The sequence below is a fragment of the Peromyscus eremicus genome, chromosome 22 (assembly GCF_949786415.1).
Source record: "Peromyscus eremicus chromosome 22, PerEre_H2_v1, whole genome shotgun sequence".
NCBI lineage: Eukaryota > Metazoa > Chordata > Mammalia > Rodentia > Cricetidae > Peromyscus > Peromyscus eremicus.
In genome coordinates this window covers 13965103-13991105 of record NC_081437.1, presented here as the reverse complement: position 1 = coordinate 13991105, position 26003 = coordinate 13965103, and the positions used below count along the sequence as shown (strand labels likewise).

The following is a 26003-nucleotide window of genomic DNA, read 5'->3' as shown; positions in this document are numbered from 1 at the left end:
CCTACTTTAAATGTGTTTTTGCTGAGATTGTATGTGGTTATTCCTCTTTGTAATATCAGCACTGCCACTGTCCACATTTTTTGGTCTTAAAAAGCTTCCTTGTGGGGCTGGAGATGGCTCAGCAGTTAAGAGCACTGGCTGCTCTTTCAGAGTTCAGTTCCCAGAACCCACAGGGCAGCTCATAATCATCTACAACTCCAGTCCCAGGAGACCCAATGCCCTCTTCTGGCCATCACAGGAAAACAATCACATATAAAATAAAATCAAAACAGATTTTTAAACAGTTCCCTTATGTCTTACCTGCATTAATCCCCCCATCCTCACTGCCAGAAAATAAGTGTTCTCCTTCCTGTTACAAGACAGTTATCTTTTCCAGAACATTTGGTAAGTGGAAATCTGTCATGTGTGTCCAGCTTCTCTACCTGTCCTCAAGATTCACCTACTTGGGTGTATGTACAAGTACTTCATTCTTTACTCTGAGTAGCTGTCCACTCTATGGCGAAATCACAATCTCCCCATGTCTTCACTTTTGATAGGCACCGAGTTATTTACAGTTTTGAGCTATTACAAATAAAGCTGCTATTCTGTATGGACTTGTTTTTAGGTCTTCTAAGCAAAAAACTAATAGAATTGTCAGAAAATGTAGCAGTGTGTTACAGAAAAGGCAATTCTAAAATATTACCAATTATATCTCACAAGTAACATGGAAATTTTACAAACCCATAATCAGTCACTCCACATTCTTCTCAGTATCTGATACTTTTTTTTTAAGTCTTTCTAATAAGTGTGTGGAAATATCTCACTATGCTTTGATTTGTATTTCTCTGATAATTAATGATACTGAACACCATTCAGCAAGTTTTGGTTGTTGATTTTGTCTAAGATATCCTTGTCTCTCCTTTACTCTTTTTTTGAAAGTAATTAATGAAACAATTTAAATGCCATGCATTTCCTACATTTACACTAACTCAATGTGCTTAGCATATTTATAAACTTATAGCATCTAATTCTTTATTTAATTTTTGTAGTAGTGGAACTGAACCCAGAGCCTCACTCACACATTAGACCAGAGCTTGGCCACTGAGCTGTCCCCTCAGCTCCTGCTCCTTTATTGACAGTCACTCATGCTGTAACTTGAGCTCCAGAACCCACTCCTGTGGAGCACTGTTCCCATCAGTCACCAGGCTCTGTGGCCATGGTTTAGAAATCACTGAACATTCTCTCGGTTAGTGAGATTAGTATGGACACCATCCAGAACAGTCTCTCATCCAAATTCCAGTTCCTTCATGCTCCCAATAACACCACTGTTACAGTTCTATTACGATGCTCATCACACTTGAATGCACTTTACATTTACAGCTTTGTCCTCACTAATTAGAGGACTGTTTCTTACTCATCTAAATATGGTGTCCAACAATACAGCTGCTGTTGATAAGTATCAGTTAAATGACTCCAATGAGTCAATTGAATCAAAAATATCTTCCACCTAAACAAGAGGCTTTCTTCCTTGAAATAAATGGATTATTATGATTTCTTTTCACTTACATAATTAGTCTATTTTAGATTTCATCTTTCAATTTCTGATGTTTAATCTCCTGAAACTGCTATAGCACTTTATTTGTGATCATGAATTTAAGTCCCACAACTTTAAAAAACTGTCAAATTAGAAGTCATGAATTATGTAAGTTCAAATTTGAAGTGAAATTTAACAACACATGCAAAAATAGCATAAAATATACTTACATAAGATGAAAACAATTTGGAATTAGAGACAAAGGGTTCTCGAAAAACTTTTATAATTAGATTTAATTCTCTTATATATTGTCGAATTTCTGCCATGAATGCTTTTACCAAATCATAGTAAGTCTGTTCTCCTGAGGTGGAAGGCTCTTCATCAGTTAAAGATAAGATATTAATGTCTTCTACATCTTGATGAAACATATCCATCAATACCTATGTAGTCAGAGATATAAAACAAAAGAGTAAAATAATAATCTAGTCTAGTTGGAGGTAAATGCCCTAGAAATTCTTTTTTTTTCTTTCATGAAGAGGGCATACACATACCATAATGTGTGTGTGTGTGGAAATCAGAGGACAACTGTCCCTAAGAATTCTTTTAATTGGGCTGGAGAGAAGAGATGGCTCAGTGGTTAAGGACAGTTGGTGCTCTTCAGAGGACCTGGGCTCCATTCCCAGCTCCCATGGTGGCTCACAATCTTTAACTCCAGTGCCAGGGGATCTGATGCCCTCTTCTGGCCTCCACGGAGACCAGGCATGCGCATGGTGACAGACATTCACACAGGTAAAGCACCCATATACATTAAAGAAGTTCACAGTTATTACTGTTGTAACTCATCCTTCCCGTTCCTTTGGACTTCTGAAGTGTAACTACAATACACTTCACCTTAGGCTACAATGTAAGTCACCTTTCAACAACACTGGCGCCTTGTTAGGATTTTTAATATTTTGAAACTTTAGAGACATAGTCTCATATGACCGAAGCTAGCCACAAGCTCACTATGTAGCCAAGGTTAGCATCAATGTCTGATCTTTCTGCCTCCACATCCGAGTGCTGAGATGATGAGCTTGCACACCATGTGCAGTTCATGCAGTACTGGAATCAAACCCAGGGCATTACACATTCCAGGCAAGCACTCTACAAATTAAACTACTTCTCAGCCCCTTCTAACATGTTTTTCTGTATCTCATTTCTGTGAGAGCACATAATAAATACCCATCAATATTTTACTTATAATAAGGTAAAGGGCTGGAGAGATGGCTCAGTGGTTAAGAAGAACACAGACTACACTTTCAGTTCCCAGCAGCCATGTCAGGCATTTCAGAACTGCCTGTGGCTTCAGGGTCAGGGGATCTGACGCCGCTGTCTGGCGTCTTGAGTCCCTGCGTGCGTACTGTATACATCACCTCATGTAAGCATGCATACACACACACACACACACACACACACGCACGCACGCACGCACGCACGCACACACACACGCACACGCACATATTTAAAACAAAGTAGCAAACATTTTATATTCCAGTTTCAAATTTGTAATCATAAAAACCAAGTACTTATCCATTTAAAAATATCAAAACACTTGTAATTCTATAGACCAGGTCATTTATTTCACTCTAGATCATTCTATAAGAACAAACACTAAAACCTAAGTGGATTTGGTAATGAGAATGTACGAGTGTGAAGTAAGTGCAATAGAGTGCCATCAGAAAATACCTTCTTTCCTGGGAAGGCATCTAGGGTGTCGACTTTCCTACTTATCCTGTACAACCTGGATGCATGCTATTAGATTACTAGAAATACTCCCCCGACACAAAGTGCAGTACACAACTCTATTCCTTCCAAAGAGTGTACTAGCATCTAATAAATCATACGTAGAATTGAAGGATAAAGCACCGAGGCTCTTACCTTATCAGCACACATGGCCACTTTAATGTCTTGTTTGGTGATTTCATAATGCCGTATATTTCTTACGTAATTCCCCACAAGCTTTAAAATGTCTGCAGAAATATATTCTAATACTGCTACTATGTAAACAGAAACCTGGTGGTCAATTTTATAACCCAGAACCTCCTGAAAAATGAAAAGGAAAGCATGTTTAAGCATCATATACAGTAAACTTAACATACTGATTAAAAAATAAAAAAATATACAACTTGGCTTAACTTTCACTGAAGCTTGTCATTACCAGCATTTAATAATGTAAGTTTCACTGGTGTAATCATTAGAAATGTAGATGCATGCCTATTTATGTAGAACACACACACAGAACTGAAAAAAAAAGCAAGCTAAGAAAAGGAAGAGCTGTCCCTGTCATGTACATGAGCAATCCATGTCACTGAGCAGGAAAGTCTTAAGACTGGAGTCAGGAGCACATGGTCTCTGTCACCAGGCAGGACTGCATGGGAGAACTACACAAAACCTTTCTTACCAAACAAGTGTCTGTAATATTGGCATTCAGGAATAGCTATTAGTCTTACACCTCAATACTTTCCCAAGAAACCTAGGCTCCTATGGCACATTCTTGGCTTTCTATGAAAAAAAAAAATCATGTAATGTGCTACTGAGCATATTAAATAGTCCTATTATTAGACTTCATAGAGAGTATGTTCTTTTTGTGGGACTAAAAGTTCCTAAAGGAAAAAGAATTCTAAACGAGAGGAGAAAATAAAAGTCAGTCAGGCAGAACAGTGCAGGTCTTTAATCCCAGCACTTGTAAGGCAGAAGCTGTGGTGATATATTGTGTACCCTAATAAACTTGCCTGAGGATCAGAGGACAGAACCAGCCACAAGATTAGACATAGAGGTCAGGCAGTGGTGGCATACACCTTTAATCCCAGCACTTGAGATCTCAGGCCTTTGCTTGGGAAGCACACATGCCTTTAATCCCAGGAAGTAATATGGCAGGACAGAGAAAGGTATAGAAGGCATGAGGACACAGGAACTCACTCTCTTTAGGCTGAGGATTTCCTAGAGGTAAGAACTAGTGGCTGGCTGTTCTGCTTCTCTGATCTTTCAGCTTTCACCCCAATATCTGGTTCTGGGTTTTTTATTAAAGACCATCTAAGATTTGAACAACAAGAGGCAGGAAGATCACAAATCTCAGGCTAAGGCCATCGTGGGCAATAAGGCGCTGGGGTGGGGGGTGGTGATGACAGAAAAACTTTTACTAAGGTTTTAAATATTTTAATAAGGTAGTATATGTTAATTTGTCACAGTAAGAAACAAAACTGGCACTATGAGGATTCTTGGCATTTTCTGTTAGTTCTGGGGAGATTAAAGCTATTGACTTAAATGTAGGTAGTAATCTTGGGGGAACTTGTGTTCCCCAACAATGCAGACCCCACTGCAGTCTCACTGTAGTTCCTACACAAAATGCTAACAGATTTTAAAAGCTTTACGGGACACAAGGTCTGACTAGCAAGACAGAAACTTTATAACCCCTGGGGTAAACAAAATCCACAATCTAACTTTTCCAAATCTCTTCAATTTGTGTATTACTATTGGTACGAAGTTACATTAAACCATGTTGCCCTTCCCGCAACATGAATTCCTGGAAAACTTAAAAGGGTTTTACTGTGCAGTTATTTTGCCATTCAAAAGCAAGACAGCAGGATTCCAGCTTACCCTTAACAAATGATGAATTCTTTCTGCTGGCAGAGATAAAGGGTTTCTCCTCTTCCTCTTTTCAATAGCTGATTGGGCATCGGCTATTGCCCACTTATCAATTGGATGAGGGAAACTTTTTTGAACACGTTCCTTAGAAAATAAGAAAATAACAACTAAATAACAAATAAATGAAAGAGTTCATCACATAATTTACACTGTAAACATAATTTTAAAAATCCTGTGGTTCCAAAAAAAAACCCTAAAGTCGGGCAGTGGTGGCGCACGCCTTTAATCCCAGCACTCGGGATGCAGAAGCAGGCAGATCTCTGTGAGTTCGAGGCCAGCCTGGTCTACAGCATGAGTTCCAGGACAGCCGCAAAGCTATACAGAGAAACCCTGTCTTGAAAAACCAAAATAAATAAATAACTAAATAATCCTGTGGTTGTCAATGTATTTGTTTCTTAATTAGGTGACTGAGGGATTAGACACACTTTAATTACCTGGGAAATTACACCCTGAATTCCACCTTCACTAATGCTGATAGCAAGACTGATAGGTCACTTTAAACATCACTCTCAGTTTCAAGGAAGGAGACCTACACTTATTTAGCAAATACAACTCCAATAATTTTTTTTTAGGGGGAGGAGTGTTGCGAGACAGTGTTTCTCTGTGTATCCCTGGCTGTCCTGGAATTCGCTCGCTCTGTAGACCAGGCTGGCCTCAAACACTCAGAAAACGCCTACCACCGAGTACTGGAATTAAAGGCATGTACCATTACTACCGCCTCAATAAATTCTTATTTATTTGCATCCTTATTTTAATCCCAATTATAAATTCCAGTAACATTTTCAATTAAAACCCCAGAGATTTTTTTTCTTCAACCATCATGTGAGATTATTTTCTCTCAAAACTGTCTACAAGTCATGAAACTCAGTGGTCTGCACCGGTAACAACAAAGCATGGTTCCATTTTTTAGGAAACTGCTTCAAATCTAACATCTAGAAGGTACATGGTTAAAATATGATTGAAACTTAGAGAATGGCCTGTCATAATAGCTAAATCCCCTACTTTAAGGTAGTTTACTATTAGCAAAAAGTGCTTTCTTCAAGTGTTGAAAACCCATTTGTAGTACACCTCAATCAGAGCCAGCAGGGGTCAGTATTACAAAACCTTTAACAAATTCTCAGTATTCAACTAGTAGTATGGAAAACAGGATGAAACTGAACACTGCCCCTGAATACAAACCTGAATGGAAGTCTGAGCAGTAAATACAGAGCCACAGACACTCTAGAGCTAGGTGTGGGCAAGCACACAATGCATTTAGGGCATCCTAGGAGCAGATGTGGTCATCTAACCTCTCTTCATCCTACGGTCAAGGCTGTTCAGGCGCCAGTCTTTAAAACTGCATGTTTTAATTACATTAGAAGTAGAGTTTAATCAGAAGTCAAAGAATTCTTGTAGTTAAAAAGTAAAAGTAGCAAATCTCTTCAGCTGCCTCGCTGGAACCATGCCTGCCGGGATGCTGCTATCCTTATGTGATAAAGGTGATACAAAGTCCAAACCAGTGGCCGAGCAAGAGGCTGGGCGGGGTGGGGGGAAGGGATGGGGAGCTAACGAAGAAACATCCAAACACAAAGCACCCCTTCCTCCCTCTGCTCTCTAGTCACTCAGGCACTGTGCTGTGGGTGCACCAGGGCCTCCTGCCTCCTAGGTGTGTGGGCTACCATGAGGCGGCAGCGCTTCTCCAGTCACGTGACTCCTAACACTTGAAAACCTCCATTCAGAGTGACGATGTGAGACACAAGACATGACAGTCAGAAGGAGGATGTCTGGGGGGAGGGTGAGTGACAACAAAGTATAAATGACACACGCAGGAAAATGCACACAAAGCCCTTACACCCTGATGAAACGCACTTGCTGCACAAGCCCGATGACATGAAGTCAGTCCCCAGAGCTCAGAAACCTCAGTGGAAGAAGACTCCAGAAGCTGTCCTCTGACTTCTATACAAACTGCATGCATGCCTGCACTAGTATACTCCCTCCTCGCCCTACCCTGACCATGCACACGCACACGCGCGCGCACGCACACACGCACACGCGCGCGCACACACACACACACACCGATGAATTTAAAAATATTTTTTCACCCACTACTTTGTATGTAAACTTCAAAACAAAACAAAACAACCAAAAACAAAGATAAAAACAATACAGTAAAAACTGCTCAATCTCCGTGCTGGTCAAACAGCTCTACAGGTTAGGGCACTTGCAGCCTGATGAGCTGAGCTTGATCCCCAGAACCCACATGGTGGAAGAGAAACTCTTGCAAGCTGTTCCCTTCATATAAATGTGGCACATCTACATACACATACAATAAACAAAGCTAAGTGATACATTTTCAATAGTTTCTACATTTCTATACCCTTATACGGAAACTTGACTCAAACGGGGCTGCCCTTGTTTCATGAAGCACACTGGTCTTTTCTCTACCTCTTTTGGATGATCGATGCACTAAGCGATTTGACAGCCCAGAGAACCATCTCTCCAGCTCCAGAAAATTGATTTTTTTTTTTTGCCTTAGATCTTCATTTATGTCTATTATCTTCTGATGGCCAATTTTCAAATACATAAGCAAAGAAAAAGGTACCCCATAGGATTACTGTAAGGATGTAGAACTTTATAAACTAGCACTTTGAAATTATAAAATTTCAGTAGTTAAGAGCAAGTAATGCTCTTCCAGGAAACAGGACTGTGATTCCCAGCTCCACCATCACATAGCTCACAAGAGCCCGTCACCCCAGATCAGAGGACTGTGCTGGATAGTCTCATGTCCACTTGACACAAACTAGAGTCATCAGAGAGGAGAAAGCCCCAAGTGAGAAAATGTCTCTATAAGATTAGGCTCTAGGCAAGCCTGTAGGGCATTTTCTTAATTAGTGATTGATGGAGGAAGGGCCCACACCCATTATAGGTGGTGCCATCCCTAGACTAATGGTCTTGGGTTCTGTAAGAAAGTGGGCTGAGCCAGCCAGTAAGCAGCACTCCTCTATGGCCATGGCATTAGTTCCTGCCTCTTAAGTTTCTGCTCTGTTTGAGTTCCTGTCCTGGCTTCCTTCCATGATAGACAGAAGTGTAAGCCAAATAAACCCTTTCCTCCCCAACTTGCTTTTTGGTCATGGTGTTTCATTGCATCAGTAGAAACCCTAACTACGACAGTGATCCAATTCCTTTGGCCTCTGTGGGTATCTGCACTTGTGTACATACCTACACACAGATGTGTACACATACATAATTAAATATAATAAAAAGAAATGCTTGAAAAGAAATGATAAAGGTTACTACATAAGTGACTGGCATTTCTGTTATTGTCATATTCTTACAGTCTTGCAAAACACTATCTCGGGCCCCAAAGCCTGCACATTAGAGTCTGCTATGACTTTCTGCTCCTGGTTTATATATTAAAGATGAAAGGAGACAAGCATAGTTTTGTAGACATAAGTGGAAAGATCTGATTTGTGTTTGCAGTGTCAGCAGATTAGCAAAGTCCTGGACTGCACCAACGTCAGAATGATAAGCAAGGTGAGATTTGTAAGCCCTTCCTAATCAACTAGACACAAGTCTGGATTCCGCCCAACCATGAAAGAACACATCAAGGATCACAAAGAAAACGCAACTGCAATTGTTGATGTGATATAGTCAGGCAAGCAGTGCTACTCAAGACCCCTGTGAAACAACCTAAGTAGGTCTTTCAGAGAAACTGTGACTAAAAATCCGACTTTAACAATGGGACTGGGAAGACACTACTAGCCAGGCCTGGCAGGGAACTCCTAGCAGATAGGAGGTGGAGGCAGAAGGATTAAAAGTCACTCTTGATTATACAGCATTTGAGTTCATGGCCAAACTGGGCTACATGTGTTTCTATCACAGAAACAACAACAAAACCAAACCAAACCACCACAGAGAACCTACTGGAAATGAGTTAAGAAATGAGAATCGCACTGTACACAACCGTTTCCACATTCCAAACCTGTTATTTGATGTTCTCTGTTTTTTCCCTTTCTTTTCCTTGGGGCGGGGAGTGGAGGGTGGGGTGGGGTCGACCCTGGAGATGGAACCTGAGGCTTGATGTATCCTCGTCAGTGAGCTACACCCCTGACCCTCAATGTTCCTAGACACTTAACTGCTTCAGCTCAACTCCAGACCTCCCTCATGACTTATCCTGTAACTCGCAGGCCAGGTTCCATTAGCTGCTTCTTTGAAACTGCAATCTTCCACAGCTACCCCAAGTCCTGTGACTTGTAGGAGTTAAGGATAAGAATAAACAGAACACTCTCCTGGATGCTTTTGTTTTGCTTTTTGAGACAGGGTCTCACATAGCCCAGGCTGGCCTTGAACTCCTTATTCAGTCAAAGTTGATCTGGAAACCTCCTTGCCTTCACCTCCCCAGTGCTGGTAGTAGAGGTCTGTACAATACCAGTGTTTGGCATCTTAATTCTGTAAGTGCCATCTTGGGGATCTTCAGCTCTACTCTGTCAGTACCACCACATCTACACCCTGCTTTGTATCTGCAATGTAACTGTTAACCAGGGAAGTCGTAAGTTCATCTCTCTCGGATCCCAATCTTTTCTACTTTTCTCCCTCAGACATATTCAGATATTTTATTATTAATCCTTTAACTTTGTGAAATTTAAAGGATATGCTTTTGGAATGAAACCTTTGTACATGTTCTACTCTTAAAAGTGTGAGCAGAATTCTCTGTGAGTTCAAGGTCATTCTGGTTTACATAGTGAATTCCTGGGTAGTCAGGACTACATAGAGAGGCTTTGCTTCAAAAAAGAAAGAAAAGATCATTCTGGCAGCAACATGAAGTTGTTCAATTAAACTGGAAAGTCAACTCTGAAAGTTCCACAGCTAAGCTATCACATACCCAGTCTAGAGATCTACGGATGAACTGAAGAGCAGACACTTCTCTCCTTCACTGCCTTACAGCAAACACACAGGCCAGAAATACGCAGTCAATACAGGACAAAAGAGGTCATTTGTCATACCTCCACATCTGAAGCACTCCGGGGCTGGGCTTGGCACAGCATATTTAATAACTGCAAAATTAATTCTTCAACATACTGAAGAGCATCATCGTTAGATTCGAGAGTAGGATGAACTTGCCCCTGAACCTATAAACAAAAAATGAAGTAATTAAATGTGGGTTTGTACTAAAGAGTGTGGACTAGCCTACAAACACAGATTGAATGTGGTCCAAAAATCAGGGTTTCTCCACCTTTGTTCCCAGCCCCATGCACCATGCATGCTGTTAATACCTTCTGGAGATCCAGTTACCTAACTGGAATGTCACTCTTTTTGCATACACTATGGTTGGCAATGAGATGCAAAAATGGGAGTAGGAACAGAGCCTACTGTGGTGATCATTCAGTTTATGTGGGATGTCTACCCAGAACCAGTTAGAACTTTCTTTAACATTCTACTTGGGTGGAATTGACCTCTGATGGGTCTCTCTGTACCTTGTTTAATTCTACCTTCCTTACTCAATGATAAGACCCAAGAGGATATGTCATCAGGTCCACTAATGAATATCCAGCATCTAGTACTATGCAGAGCATACACAGTCCAAACTGAATAGATATTTGTGAACACAAAGTCACCTTACATCAACATGTGGCCAAGGAGATAGCTCAGAGGATAAAAGCACAAGCCTGGTGACCAGGCTGATCCACACACAAATTACACATTTGTAATTACAGCATTTCTACAGCCAGATAGGAGTCTGAGACTGAAGAACTGCCAAGAACCTGGCAGGCCAGCTAGCCTGGAGTACTCAGCACAGCAGGAGAAATAGAGAGCCTACGTGGAAAGTAAGAATTTACTCCCCCAAATGTTGTCCTCTGACCTCTATATGTACTCTCTCTATACACACACACACACACACACACACACACACACACACACACGATCCAAATAAGCACTTTGACACTTGTGATTTAGTCTACTATACTGTGAGAAGACAGACAATCATTTAATAATCTTTATTTTTCCATGACTTTTTTCAGAATTGCTTAAGGCTGTTGGTCTCTACAAAACTTTCATTTTAATACCCAGCACAACAGTTCTCATTCCTGTTTCACTCACTGTGGGTCAGAACTATTTCTCACCAAATAACTGGCAAGAAAAGCCATTCCTGATGATAGCTGTGCTTTAAGACATGTACCCCCAACCCCCAAAAATAGACATGTACCACTGGCTGAAGGCATTCCGTATGGAGAGGACGACAGCCTCAGTGTGGGGGAAAACTGTTAGTAAGAGTATACTCTAGTTGTTTTTTTTGGTTTTTTTTTGTTGTTGTTTGTTTGTTTGTTTTTTTACTTTTGGGGGGCCTACCACCCAGCTCCCAAATAAATACACAGAGACTTATGAATGCCGAGCATTAGCTTGGCTTGTTTCTAACCAGCTTTTCTAACTTAAATTATCACAGCTCTCTTTAACTTTGTTTTGCCTCTGGGCTTTTTACCTTTCTTTATTCTATATATCTTTCTTTCCTTCTTACTCCGTGGCTGGCTGGGTGGCTAAGTGGCTGGCCCCTGGCGTCCTCCTCTTCTCTTTTCTTTTATTTATTCTCTCTGCCTGCCAGCCCCACCTATCCTCTCTCCTGCCTTGCTATTGGCTGTTCAGCTCTTTATTAGACCATCAGGTGTTTTAGACAGGCACAGTAACACAACTTCAGAGTTAAACAAATGCAACATAAAAGAATGCAACACATCTTTGCATCATTAAGCAAATATTCCACAGCATAGACAAATGTAACACATCTTAAACTAATATTCCACAACAGTATACTAATGATGATTTTCTAAAAAAAAAGTATATTAAAAGTACATATACATCCATTTCACATGATCTTTCAAGATAAATATTTGAAGGTCAATGGTATTCTAACAACTCAGAGCTACACAAGGGACACTTAAAACCAGAGTGGTTTTACAGGTGAACAGACAGCCCTGGGGCTGACACTGTTGGTCTGCACACTTTTAACCATATTCAATATATTAACTGCCAACCTAATTACACTTCGTTTACAGTTTTTTGTGTTTTGTTTTGTTTTTAACTTTATTAGATGACTATACACAGCTAAAATAATGGGGAGTTGGGGAATCAGGGTTTTCAATTAGTCCTTTCCACTCACCAACACATTCTGACTGATGTGTGTGGGTATTCATTCCCCTTTACATTTAGCTATTCCCTTTCTAAAACTCCAGGAACGCATTTTACTTTTGTACACTGAATTGCATGCCTTGATGGCTCAAACTTGTCTTTCAGAGATCCTATGTCCTCTTGGGTAGTTTGCTAGCAGTGAATCCTAACATCACTTGGAACAATGCTTCTAAGTGGCTATCAGCCAAGTTCCTTTCTAAAGGTTCTTAATCAGGGGGCTCAGTCTCACAGCGTTTTCTTGGAAACATGAAACCAAGTTTGGATGCCTAGTGCCCATTTAAAAATCAAAACTGCCAAGCACGGTATGTACCAGTAATACCTGTTCTGAGGGGACAGTCCAGATAACAGGATCACATATCTCGTCAGTTAGTGAGCTACAGGTTCAGGGAGACCCTGTCTTAAAAACAAGGTGGATCCAATTATCAAGGTGCATGCCTTTAATCTCAACATGTGGAGGCAGAAGCAGGCTGATCTCTTTGAGTTCAAGGCCAGCCTGGTATACACACAGAGACTTCCAGTCAGGGTGGCCTAGGGTGAAACCCTTGTCTTAGGAGAAAAAAAAAAAAGGGGGGGGGCCAGAAAAGCAACTGAGGAAAGCATCCTCTGCATGTATATGCACACATGTGCACACCAGCAGCAGCATACAGACTCTAGTGACACAGTCTAGTCTAGGTTCTTGAGCTTCTGTTCCTTTTCTGTGTCCTTGTGTGCTGTGTCTTCTGTCACCTCTTAAATCTGTCTGTTGCCCCATGCTATTCTCCCAAGTAATATCATAGCGACATTTTCAACTGTCACCTGGATAACTTCAAGACTCTCCCTATCTCTCCTGATTTTAAAACTTATCTGTGCAATAGTTCCATTACTCAACAAACATGTCGAATTAACACTAAAAACTTTATAACATTAAACAACAAAAACTAAAGAGAAGATATATGGTATTTCAAAGAAGTGTGTGCATGTGTGTATGTGTGTGTGTGAGAGAGACAGACAGACAGACAGTCAGTCAGTCAGTATATATGGCTCTAGATGCACTAAAATGTTATTCTGAAAAAAAGTATCTAAAATTATGGATTACATATTCATTCAAGGTCTCAACATCAAACATACTATGGCTGGAAATTTACAAAACCACCAACAATTTATGGCTGGAGAGGTGACTCAGTTGTTAAGAGCACAACCACCTGTGACTCCAGTTCCAGGGAATCTGACGCCCTCTTCTGGCCTCCTCAGACAATGCAAGCATTTGGTGCATACATAAATAAGCAGACAAAGCATACATACATATAAAATAAAAATATATAAATCTAAAAAAAAGTGAAAAAAAGAAAATCCACCATCTTTTAGAACTAAAAGAGGTTTTAAAGGTCATTTAAATCAGTCCCTCCATCTATTAGATGAGACAAAGAAGACTGCAACAATACCATAGCTAATAGTAATAAATACTATCAAGTACTTAACCTGTGCCTCCTGGTGTCTAATATAGCTTTCAAAATACCCCACTGTCTAACCTGGAGATATGGGGTACCGTATCCCAGAAAACCCACAAAGACAGAGTGAGTAGCATGGATATAGTTATTAGTGGCACTGTAAATAAAACTTGGCTGGAAGCCTGTTGTGATTTGAAAGAAAATGGCCCCCACAGGGAGTGGCACTATTAGGTGTGGCCTTTTTGGAGGAAGTGTGTCACTGTGGGGGTGGGCTTTGAGGTTTCCTGTGCACAAACTATGCTCAGTGACACAGTTCACTTCCTGTTGCCTGTGGATCAAGATGTAGAACTCTCAGCTCCTTCTCCAGCACCATATTTGCTTGCATGCCATCATATCCTGCCGTGATGATAATGGACTAAACCTCTAAAACAGTAAACCAGCCCCATTTAAATGTTTTCTTTATAAAGTTGCCGTGGTCATGGTGTCTCTTCACAGCAACAGAAACCCTAAGACAGAAGTTGGTACCAGGGCCTGGGGTACTGCTGTGATAGGCCTGACCATGCTTTTGTGTGAAGGACTGTGGACCATGGGACTGTGAATTAGAAAATGGTTGAACACTTTAAGTGCTGCTTAATGGAACACCCTAGTAGGAGCATGGAAGACAGTGATACTCAGTGTGATTTGATGCACTGCGGGGGCCTGACTCAAGAGGTTTCAGAGAAGAATTTTAATATGTTGCCTAGAGATCATTCTTGTGATATTTTGGTGAAGAATGTGGCTGCTTTTTGCCCTTGTCCAAAAAGTCTGCCTGCAACTAAATTGAAGAGTTTTGGATAAATTCCACTGGCAGAGGAAATCTCAAAACAGCCTAGTATAGACTCTGTTATGTGGTTACCAGTGTTAACTCTAGTAAAGATTTATAATGAAAAGGAGCAAGCTGAGCAAGGAAAAACACAAAATGTAAAATTGGAAGAGAAAAAGAGCACCAGAGAATGGAGCTAAAAGTCCCGTGTTTAAGGAGATAAACAGATTAAGAAATGGAATAAAAGGACTGGTGACCTCAAGGCAAGATCCCACCCAGCTAAGATTCCAAGTTATGAAAAGGAATTAAAGAAAAGCTTAGAGCTGGGTGTGGTGGTGCATGCCTTTAATCCCAGTACTCCAGAGGCAGAGGCTGGTGGATCTCTGAGTTTGAGGCCAGCCTGGGCTACAGATCCAGTTTCAGGATAGTCAAGCTTAAGCAATGAAGGAAACCATCAAAAACAGAAAGCTGGTGAAGATGTAATTGAACAAAGGTATATTTCCAGCCCCAGCAAGCAGCAGAACTTGGCAGCTTTGGCCACGTGGTTCTGGCTTTAGAGTCAAGGAGCAACTAAGGAAAGCCACGGAGACCAGGCACGTGTCAGGGGTATCCTTGAATGGAGGCCCAGAGAGGCCATTGTATGAAGCTGTGAAATTGAAGCTTGGATTGCCTTGGAGACCCCAGATGTTGGAGATGCCAGAGCTGTGGGATACCTGCTGAGGAAAGCTGCTAACAGGCAGTGGTACCAGCCCAAGAGAGAGAAGTGTGTTACAGTCAACAAAGCTGAAAGGAGTTGGAGATCGGAAGAGTTTTCACATCAGACATGGAGATGCAGAGTTTGGAGTTTGCCTAGCTGGTTTTTGGGCTTTGGCCCAGTATTTCCTCACTACGCTGGCCAAAGATAACCTTATCTTTCTGATCTTCCTGCTCCCACCACCTGAGTAGTGGGTTACAGGTATGTGTGTGGTGCTGGGGATCAAACCCACAGCTTCTGGCATGCTAGCCAGGCACTCACACCAATTGAGCTACATCTCAAATATTATACATACATACACTGTTAAGGGCTAGCTATACAGGAGTGAGTCAAACACAGTAATTGCTTACATTATTGACTTTATATTCTTCTGTGTACCAACCCTTACTCCAGGTACTACAGTTTGATAATTGAGCTCTAATAATGAGTTGTAATTGTATGTTCTTCTATCAATCTAATTGGATAATGATGCTCCAATCAGGCAAGGCCTTGTTCATCTATTCATAAATTTATTTTCTCTTTTTTTTTTTTACTCCAAGCCTTTGGCATTCAGGAAATACTTGAAGCCTCTGTTTTGTAGAGGTGAAGGCATAAAATGCTTGTGTGGCAATAAGGCTAGGGGCTTGGTTGATTCCGGGAGCATGCCTTCAAGCAGAAACTATTCCATATACAAGATCAGTTTAAACTACAACAAACATCTATTGTTCAGAATCATATTCATTATATACAGCCATACCAGTGAAACATAACGACTAAAAACAATAACTGGATAACTGTAATTCTCATACATTCAAATACTGGTTAAATATGGTATTTTATGTAAAATTTTTCAGAATTCAAGTCTGATAATTTTATTTACTGATGGTTAATAAAAGCTGAATAAAACCTATTAAGTAAATAAGTCAAACAGAGAATTACTTTTACTTACAGAAAATGGAGTACAACACCAAGTGTATTTCTAAGTTTCTGGATACTAATCTTTATCATCTACTCTTTCGAATTAGGTTTGCAAAATTCATTTATATAAGAGAACAACATTGTTCTATTTCCTCAAAACAAAACAAACATTTCAAGTCCTCTGACTAAAAACTCAGTTAAAAGTCAAGCAAAGTTCCAACTGCTAGATTTACACTAACTGATCTTTACTCATCCAAGAAAAATGTGGTTAAGATACAGAAAAGTAGGCCGGGCGGTGGTGGCGCACGCCTTTAATCCCAGCACTCGGGAGGCAGAGCCAGGCGGATCTCTGTGAGTTCGAGGCCAGCCTGGGCTACCAAGTGAGTCCCAGGAAAGGCGCAAAGCTACACAGAGAAACCCTGTCTCGAAAAACCAAAAAAAAAAAAACCAAAAAAAAAAAAGATACAGAAAAGTAGCATTATATTTCAAATAATACAGAGAAAAGAAAAAATGCTGCCTTCGAGACAGTGTTAAGATCTAAAGTACTGAATCACATTCAAAACTGGGACCCAAAAGATTCAAACTGTGCAGGACTATACAAAATAGGTTATCCTGACAAATCTTACAACAGCTCCCTAAAGCCATTCAAGGCTGATACTTAGTGTGTGTGTGCGCACGCATGTGTGTGTGCGCGTGTGTTTTATACACAATGGTAAAACAAATTTTAAAATTATTTAAACTAGATGTGGGTTTTCCTTTAAGTGTAGTTTTGAAAAATATTGCATTTTACAATTGTATTTACTGACACATTAACTTGATATATTTCTTTAAATGTATAATTTAAAGAAATTAAATACATTAATTTAAGTTTCTTAAATGAAAACACTTCACTAGAAACTCAAGAGATGGCTCAGTGGTTAAGAGTGCATACTGCTCTTCAAGAGGATCCAAGTTCAGTTCCCAGCACCTATCTTGGGCAGCTCACAACCACCTGTAACTCCAGTTCTAAGAACCCCAAACCTTTGGCCTCTATGGGCATCACTCATGTACACATATTCATACACAGACACACAGACACATAATTAAAAGTAATAAAAATAAATCTTTCTAAGAAACTTTTTTTTAATGTGTATCAGTGTTTTGCCTATGTGCACCACGTTATGTACCTGCCTGTGGTAGCCAGAAGTGGGCAATAGATCCCCTGGAACTGGAGTTACAGACCACTGTGAACTGCCATGAGTGTGCTAGAAACACAAACCAGGTCTTCTGCAAGAGCAGCAAAAGACCTTAACTGCTGAGCCATCGCTCAGCCTCAGTAATAGACCGCCCCCTTTTTAAAGAAAATACTAAAGAATCAATGATAGACATGAATAAGAATTTTAATCGGCGTGACAGCAATTCCTTTGGTAAGATACAATCACCATATTCAACCAAAGATGCCACCTCTTGAATTTTAAACTTCTCAGAAGGACTGATTGGCTTCTATCCTGATGGTTCACTTTATCTGTAGCAAATCCTAGCACATTATATGACAATTGTATTTGCTATTCTAACCAGTTCTGTATGAATTTCTGTCTGACATAAGGATGCTCCAGAACCCTAGGGTGAAGGCCAGAAAGCACGGTGTTGAGTTCTGATGACTCTTTAACAGCCCTTTCTGGCTAATTTCTCTCGGAAGAGTTGAAAAGGCTTTAGATTGTATTCTATCACGTCTTAAGCCCAGATCTTCTTCTTCCTTTTTTTTTTTTTAAATTATTGGGTGTGTGTGCGTGTGCACACGTGCCTGTGTGCACACGCGCATGCACACACCTTTGTGGTACTATGCATGCACGTGAGTGTGCAAGTGCACGTACATGAAGAAGCCAGATCAGGACACTGGTGTCTCACATCACAGCCTTTAGACAAGACCTCTTCTTGAACAAGAAGCTCACCATTTTGGCTAGGATGGCTGTCCATAACTCTAGAGATCCACCTGTCCCAGCTCCCCAGTGCAGGTTACAGGTACTCATAGTCATGCCTGGTTTTGCTTTTTGTTTTAATGTGTGTTCTGAGGATTTGAACCCAAGTCCTAATGGTTACAGAGCAAGTACTCTTACCTAGTGAACCATCTTCTCAGTCTTAAGTATAATGAGAGAATCTGAAATGAGGCTGGTATTTTCAAAACCCTTACCATAAAAGCAAATAATAAAGATTTGATTATTCAAATCTCAGTGTTATGGTTGTTAAGTCATAGTTGACGCTTCAGGTATTTATTGCTCCTCACTCGGGGGTTAGTTTAAAAGGCAAAGCAAGAAGGGCAGGGAGATGGTTCAGCAAGCGGAAGGGCTTACTTCACAAACCCATGCATGAGCTTTGGTTACTGACTAGGGGTGTAACGATGAACTAAGGACATGGCCTCACTGTCCTACTAGTAGAGCAATAACACAGGAAGCTTAGGTGCTGCTGCTACAGAGCCCTGGAGTACAAGACGTCCCGGTAGACAGAGGTCCCAGCCTTCTGGAATTAAAAGACCATCACAGCACTGGAAACCACCATGAAGATGCTGCAGCCCAATTAGACACCAACCAAGAACCTCATCATCTTCTTGTGAGAAAGAACAGGTATCCACAGTAACAGTCACTCAGATCCTAAAGGGACAGGTGGAAGGCCGTCTAAGACCTGACACATCCCTCAGTCTGGACTTATTTCCTCATGAGGCTTTGTCTAAGGCATACCACAGACGGGTCCACAAAGACCAGGCACAGCCAGCCACACACACACACACACACACACACACACACACACACACACACGTGCGCAACATGACATAGGGCAATGAGCACACCAATGTGTGCTAATGTCTAATGTAGCACACCAAAAAATCAAGCAGTCTGTTGAAGCAATGACCCACCCACCCTGGTGCTGGAAATGGTACTGTATGTATTCCAAGAACCAAGAATATGAAATTAGACACATTACCCAAGGCTTCTATAACTGGTGAGGTCCCAGTGAGAGATCCTGTCTCAAAACATGAGGACAACTCCTGAGGAATGAAACCAAGGAGACCTCTGGCCTCCACAAGCACACACAAACACACACACACACACACACACACACATTTGCACATACACATATACCCACACAATAGGATTCGTGTACAGCAAATATTTTTCAGAGTACATACAAAGACATAATTCTTTAAATCAAAACTGTATAGTTTAAGACACTATAAAGCTAAAGACATGTAACTGTGACAGAAAGTGTGCAACAGAGCATAGCAATAGAACATCTGAATATCATAAAAAGCTTTCTCGTTGATAAAAGATGGAATAATTTTAAGACCAAATCAAGGGCTGGAGAGATGGCTCAGTAGTTAAGATTGCTTACTGCTGAGGACCCAAGTTCAATTCTCAGCATCACATTGGGTGGCTCACAACCACTTGTAACTCCAGGTTAGTCAACCCCCTCTTCTGGCCTCTCTGGGCACCCACAGATATGTGGTATACATAAGTAAGAATAAAATTAATCTTAAAAAACAAACAAACAAACAAAAAACTTCAAGCTGGCCTTTAATCCCAGTATAAGGGAGGCAGAGGCAGGGGGATCTCTGTGAGTTCAAGGCCAGCCTGGTCTATAGAGTGAGTTCCAGGATAGCCAGAACAAAACCAAAACAAACAAACAAAAAAACCTTTAAAACCAAATAAACAGTAACTATTCAAAATACAATAGCTTTATACAAGGCTGAGAAGGTAAATGACACTTAAAAACAAAACAATCTTGATACTGGACTTTCCAGTTTTCAAGATTGCTATTGTTCGTTTAAAAAACAAAACAAAACTCATTGGATTACACTGAAAATGACTGTCACATAATTCTTCACTCTGAAAAAATTAAATATACATACAATGTTCCTATCTGATCTATACATCATAATAACCAAATATCCCAAATTAAGGAGGAATTCTTTCTTTTGAGAGGATTCATAATAAATGTAGAAAGCTAAAAATTGCAACCTGGAACAAATAAGTTCAGCAAATATTCATTAGTACATGAGACCATGACATGAAGAGCTGATCTTTATAAAGGACAGATGAGTCTCTGAATCCTTTGAATCTTTTTGACGAGTATCACTAAAATTAGGACCAGACTTACTGCAATACGAAGGACGGCGCGGTACCACCTGAGGAACAGACTAAGTGCTGACCTGTGGTAAACAAAACATCTAGAAATCTATAGAGACCGCCTAAGAGGTGGCTGGGGGAATGGCTCAGTGGCTAGCGACTGCCGTGCAAGCGGAAGACTGGAGCTTGGACTCTCAACACCCAGGAAGTAGCAGGCAGGCATAAACACAGTAGCCAGCTGTAACCTGAGCATGGAGAGGGCAGGCGGCCATCGTGGGACAAGCTGGCCCTAGACAACAGCTTCAGAGACCTGCCTCAAGAAGTCAAATGAAGCCTGATTGAGGAAGACACCTGACATCACACGTGTTCACCCACACCAGTGTAAACATACGTCACAGTAACACAAAGTATGAAGGCTGTCTTCACAACTTAAGGCAGAAAAGAAAGTATTTAACAACACGGAAAGGGGGCTGGAGGCCCAGATGCATCCTTGTCAGTGCAACAGAGCTGGAGGATTGGGAGAGGAAGGATCCTGGTTTAGCTCCTAGACTGTAGATGCTAGAAGCATTCCCTGTATGCAGCAATGACACTGTACAGCTCACTAGAGTTTGGGGCTGGACTGGAGGTCTTTCTTGTTAACTATGGGAATCAGAGATCGTGTGAGGGCAGAGTAGGAGGGTTTCTCGTGGAAGCTCTAAGATTCTGGTTTCACTTTAGGTATAGTTGAATAAATCAAAGCTTCCAAGAAAGAATGAAAAGTTTTTATATGAAATTACTCATCTTGCTCCCTCACCCCAGCCACATGTGGCAGGCAGGAGAGCTGATTCTGCCCCTCACCAGCTGCAGCACTCTGGAAAGGGCTCTGCACCTCACCTGGGCAACACAGTAGAGCAGACCCTGGGGGTGTGGGTGTAGGTGAGCCAGCCTGAGGGTGTGAGAGCAAGAGAACCGGCCTGCCCCGGTGGAGACTGGGGTGAGGGAAGGTGCTGGGGAGCTCACCCTGGTGGTGAGAATGGGGAGAGCCAGCAGACTGACCAACCCAGCAACCAGCCAGGCCCAGAACCAAAGCTATGAATTGGCTCATCCCATTATCCACCCCATCTGTAATCTGCTGGAGCACATCTGCTGGTCCAAAGCTGCAGGATCTCCATGACACAGGACAACAGGATATTCAGCAAGGGTTGGTGCTGACAGTGTAGCAGAAACCAGAGACTTCGAACCAGACCAATGACTCTTTGCAATAGCACTTGCAAGTAGAAATGTATGGACCAAAGGATTTACTGTGTGACTCACTGTATCACACTACAGCTTCCATGATGAGATTCTTACCTTTTTTTTCTTTTTAAATTTTATTTTTGTTTCATCTTAGGGGAGGAGGTTGCAAGAGCAGAGGGTGGATATGAAGGGCTGGGAGATGAGTGGGATCAAGATGCATGATGTGAAATTCACAAAGATCAATAAAAAGTTAAAAAAGAAAAAAAAGAAATCTTGCTTCTGAAAACAAAGAGCACCAACAACACTGAGCAAATGTGAATATACAAAACATACAAGTCAGGGATTAATATTGGGAACCAACCATAAAAGACACTGAGCACAAGAAAACTCTCAGCCAAGTAATTAAAGTATAATCTGCTTTAAAAGAGACCAGAATGGGGAGCCAATAAATACAACAAATTTTTTTTTTTTTTTTTTTTTTGGTTTTTTGAGACAGGGTTTCTCTGTGTAGCTTTGCGCCTTTCCTGGGACTCACTTGGTAGTCCAGGCTGGCCTCGAACTCACAGAGATCCGCCTGGCTCTGCCTCCCGAGTGCTGGGATTAAAGGCGTGCGCCACCACCGCCCGGCAACAACAAAAATTTTTTAAACAATAAAATAAAATAGAGAAAAATTGTTTTCAGGCTGGGAGTGGTCACTCATGCCTGTAATCTTGGCACTCAGGCCTGCTCCAAGTTCAAACCCAGCCTGGGCTATATAATGATTAGGGGCCAGCGTGGGCTCTGAGTAAAGCCATCTTAAAAACTACATGCAGGGGCAGGAGAAATGAGTTAGCAATTGCTAAAATAGCAAAAGCACTTGCTGCTCTTGCAGCGGACCCAGGCTCAATTCCCAGCACCCACATGGCAGCTCACAACCAATGGAACTCTAGTTCTAGGAGATCTGACACCCTCTTCTGACCTCAGTGAACACCAGGCATGCACATGGTATACAGACATACATGCAGGCAAGACACCCACACACATAAAATATAGAAATAATAATAATTTTTAAATGTTATTTCAGTTGGGAATGGTGATTCGTGCTTGTAATCCCAACACTCAGGAAGCTAAGGCAAGAGGATTGCCAAGAGTTCCAGGCCAGCCTGAATTATATGAGACCTTGTCTCAAAAATAAATGACTTTTTAATCTGTGTTTGGCATACAGACATTAATTTTATTATTGTTTAAACCAAACTCATAAGTTATATATTCACTGTTTGTATGACCGACTTAAAACCTTTAAGAAATTAAGAGAGGGGCCAGAGAGATGATCTGCAGTTAGGAGCACTTGCTGCCCCTGCAGAGGACCCAGGTTCAGTTCCCAAAACCCTTAACTCCAGTTCCAGGGGATCTGGTGCCATCTTCTGGCCTATGCAAGAAAAACGCATAAAATAAAAATAAGTTATTTTCTACAAATTAAGAGAGTACCAGCAAGATGTGGTAGCACAGGTGTATTATCCAAATATTTGGGAGCTAGAGGCTGAAGTGTCAGGTGTTGAGGGTCAACCTGGGCTACACTCTGTCTTAAAAAACAAAAACAAGGCTGGGTGGGCTGGGTGGTGGTGGTACATGCCTCTAATCCCAGCACTTGGGAGGCAGAGCCAGGCAGATCTCTGTGAGTTCGAGGCCAGCCAGGTCTACACAGCAAGATCCAGGACAGGCTCCAAAGCTACACAGAGAAACCCTGTCTCGAAAAACCAAAAAAAAAAAAAAAAAAAAAAGAAAAGAAAAGAAAAACTCAAATAAATAAATAAATAAATAAATAAATAAAATTAAATTAAAAAAAAATGAGGCCTGTGGGATGCAACTCTTATAAAGGAAAACATTTAAGTGGGGCTGGCTTACAGTTCAAAGGTTTAGTCCATTATCATGGCAGGAAGCATGGCGGCATGCAGGCAGACATGGTGCTGGAGAGGAAGCTGAGAGTTTTACATCTGGATCTACAGGCAGCAGGAAGAGACTGAGGCACACTGGCCAGGCTTGAGCTTCTGAGACCCCAAAGCCCACCCCCTAGTGACACACCTCCTCCAACAAGGCCACACCTCCTAACAGTACCACTCCCTATGGGCCTGCTGGAGCCATTTTTATTGCAGTTGCAGTAGGATCTGAAGTTCACGGCCAGTCCTCCGGCTGTCTATCTAGTGAGACTCTGTCTCTAAAATACTAATATAATAGAGAGTGGGTAGTCTGAGGCTGGAGGGAGTGAAATCAACAGTCATCACCATCCTTTCCCTCCATGGGACTTTGATCAGCACTGGACTAACTTTGCAGTCCTAGCAAAGGCTCAACAGTAAGCAAGAGGTTGTTAACGACAATGAGACTGCCCTCACTCCTTCAAGGGCAGGGTTTGGAGGTGCAGGTAGGTAGATCTCGGAGTTCAAGACCAGCCTGTCTACATAGTGAGTCCCTGTCTCAGACAAACAGTAAGGGAGAGATGGTGCTGCTGTGCCACTCACCTCACCCCTCAGAGCCTCGGGAGCAGCTCTTTAACAGTCTCTGTGTCTGACGCCAAACCTGACTGGCTGCAAGTTTGGCTAACCTTGGGCACCATGGTTTTCCTGTGGGTTTATCTTAACAACATAAGGAAGATGTTTTGGACTATAAAAGAAGAAATGGACTGGAATAAACTTTGTTAGTATAGTCTACTTTATGTAATGACCATGGTCATTCCTCTGCGTTCACCCATCTGTTGAGTGGTGGATGTGAGAGAAAAGTATATTATATGTGAATGTGTATCAGTCAAGTCAGCGTGTGCATTTTGCATCATTAAATTAAGTAAAAATATTTTTTTAAATGGAGACAGAGTCTTTCTACATAGCCCTGGCTGTGTATTTGAAACATAATCTATAGTCATCACTTAAATAGCAAATTTGCATTAATTATTGGTTCTTTGTAACTTGTTTTCAGACAGGCTCTCACTTTGTCCATGCTGATCTCAAATTGAATAAGTAGCTGAGGATGGCCCTGAACTCCTGATCCTTCTAACTCCACCTCCATAGTGCTGGGTTACAGTCTTCTGGCACTATGCCCAGTGTAACATGCGGTTATTACATGTGTTTAATATGTAGGTATTACCCCTATTTTATAGAGTAGGAAGGATGTCTATCGTCCAGTCACATTGCTATCAAATTAAAGAAGTGGGTTTTAAGTCCTGTCTTAAGTTCTCATATATGTAAGAATGGCCTGCATATAGTCCTTTATTAGTTGTACAATGGGGAAAGTCGGGTCCATCTTGCAAGACTGTTTGAGAACATGCCTTCTGTTCTTCTATGAGTTAACAAGCTTTGTCTGTGGGGTGTGCCTCCACCAGGGGCCATACTTATCAGAGTGGCCTGCACTGCCACCTGAGGGCCATGTCTGAGTCCGTGGTTGTACTGTGGCCATGGTCTGTATTAATGTCCATGGCCCATGTGGATGTCTGTGGTCAGTGCTGCAGCCTGAGGCCATATTGGTGTCCACAGGTTATTCTGCATCGGGGCCATATTGATGTGAGTGTCCTGCACTGCCACCTGAGGCCATGGTGATGTCCATGGACTGGGCTGCCTCCGAGGGCTTTGTCTGGGTCTGTGCCGTCACCAGAAACGGTGCAGAGGTCCATGATCCATGCTCCCGCTGACTATGAAGAGCAAGGAGACGACTTTTGCTATTATATTGATGACTGTAGATGCACAGTTGAGAGGGAGGGGCATGGAAGCCTTCTTGACAACGACAAACCCTGCCCAACCTCCCTCCCCCTAAAAAAAGTAACAGCATAGACAGGAAGCCATAGAAGAGAGGTCTTATAAAGTGTAATGGGATGCTGACGTGTAGTCTCCACAGTAAGTGATGGCTTCTGGCCGGGGTGCAGGAGGGAAGGGCTCAGTTCTATTTAAGGGGTGGGGCACTGGGATGCTGATCATGCTCCAGTGAGTATTTTTTTTTTTTTTTTGGAAGGGGAGGTCACAACGGTGGAGGGCAGACAAGGAAGGACGGGGAAGTGAGTGTGATTGAGGTGCATGATGTGATATTCCCAGAGAATCAATAAAAAAGTAATGTTGGTTTTTTCTAGTTCCATCCATTTGCCCACAAACCTCATGATGTCATTGTTTTTCTCTGCTGAGTAGTACTCCACTGTGTATCTGTACAACATTTTGTTTATCCATTCTTCAGTTGAAGGGCATCTAGGTTGTTTCCAGGTTCTGGCTATTACAAATAGTGCTGCTATGAACATAGTTGAGCATGTGCCCTTGTGGTATTGATTGAGCTAGAAAAAAATCATCCTGAGTGAGGTAACCCAGACTCAGAAAGACAAACATGGTATGTACTCACTCACAAGTGGATACTAGATGTAAAGCAAAGAACAATCAGACTGCAACCCACAACTCCAGGGAGGCTACCTAGTAAAGAGGACCCTGAGAAAGACAAAGGGGTCACC

The 26003-nt window shown here is 41.6% G+C and overlaps 1 protein-coding gene and 1 long non-coding RNA gene across 2 annotated transcripts in view; one reads left to right on the top strand and one right to left on the bottom strand.

Moving 5' to 3' along the window:
• Positions 1–26003, bottom strand: part of Sos1 (SOS Ras/Rac guanine nucleotide exchange factor 1) — a 91491-nt gene that overhangs the window by 52327 nt on the left and 13161 nt on the right. Inside the window, exons 2-5 of the mRNA XM_059248288.1 lie at positions 10180–10305; positions 5150–5281; positions 3431–3595; positions 1744–1953 (exon numbers count right to left, since the gene is read on the bottom strand). Of these exons, the coding sequence (XP_059104271.1) occupies positions 1744–1953; positions 3431–3595; positions 5150–5281; positions 10180–10305 (633 nt within the window). The remainder of the gene's footprint in view (positions 1–1743; positions 1954–3430; positions 3596–5149; positions 5282–10179; positions 10306–26003) is intronic.
• LOC131897390 (uncharacterized) overlaps positions 10894–26003 on the top strand; it is a 40250-nt gene continuing 25140 nt past the window's right edge. Inside the window, exon 1 of the long non-coding RNA XR_009375667.1 lies at positions 10894–11001. This is a non-coding gene — a long non-coding RNA (uncharacterized LOC131897390). The remainder of the gene's footprint in view (positions 11002–26003) is intronic.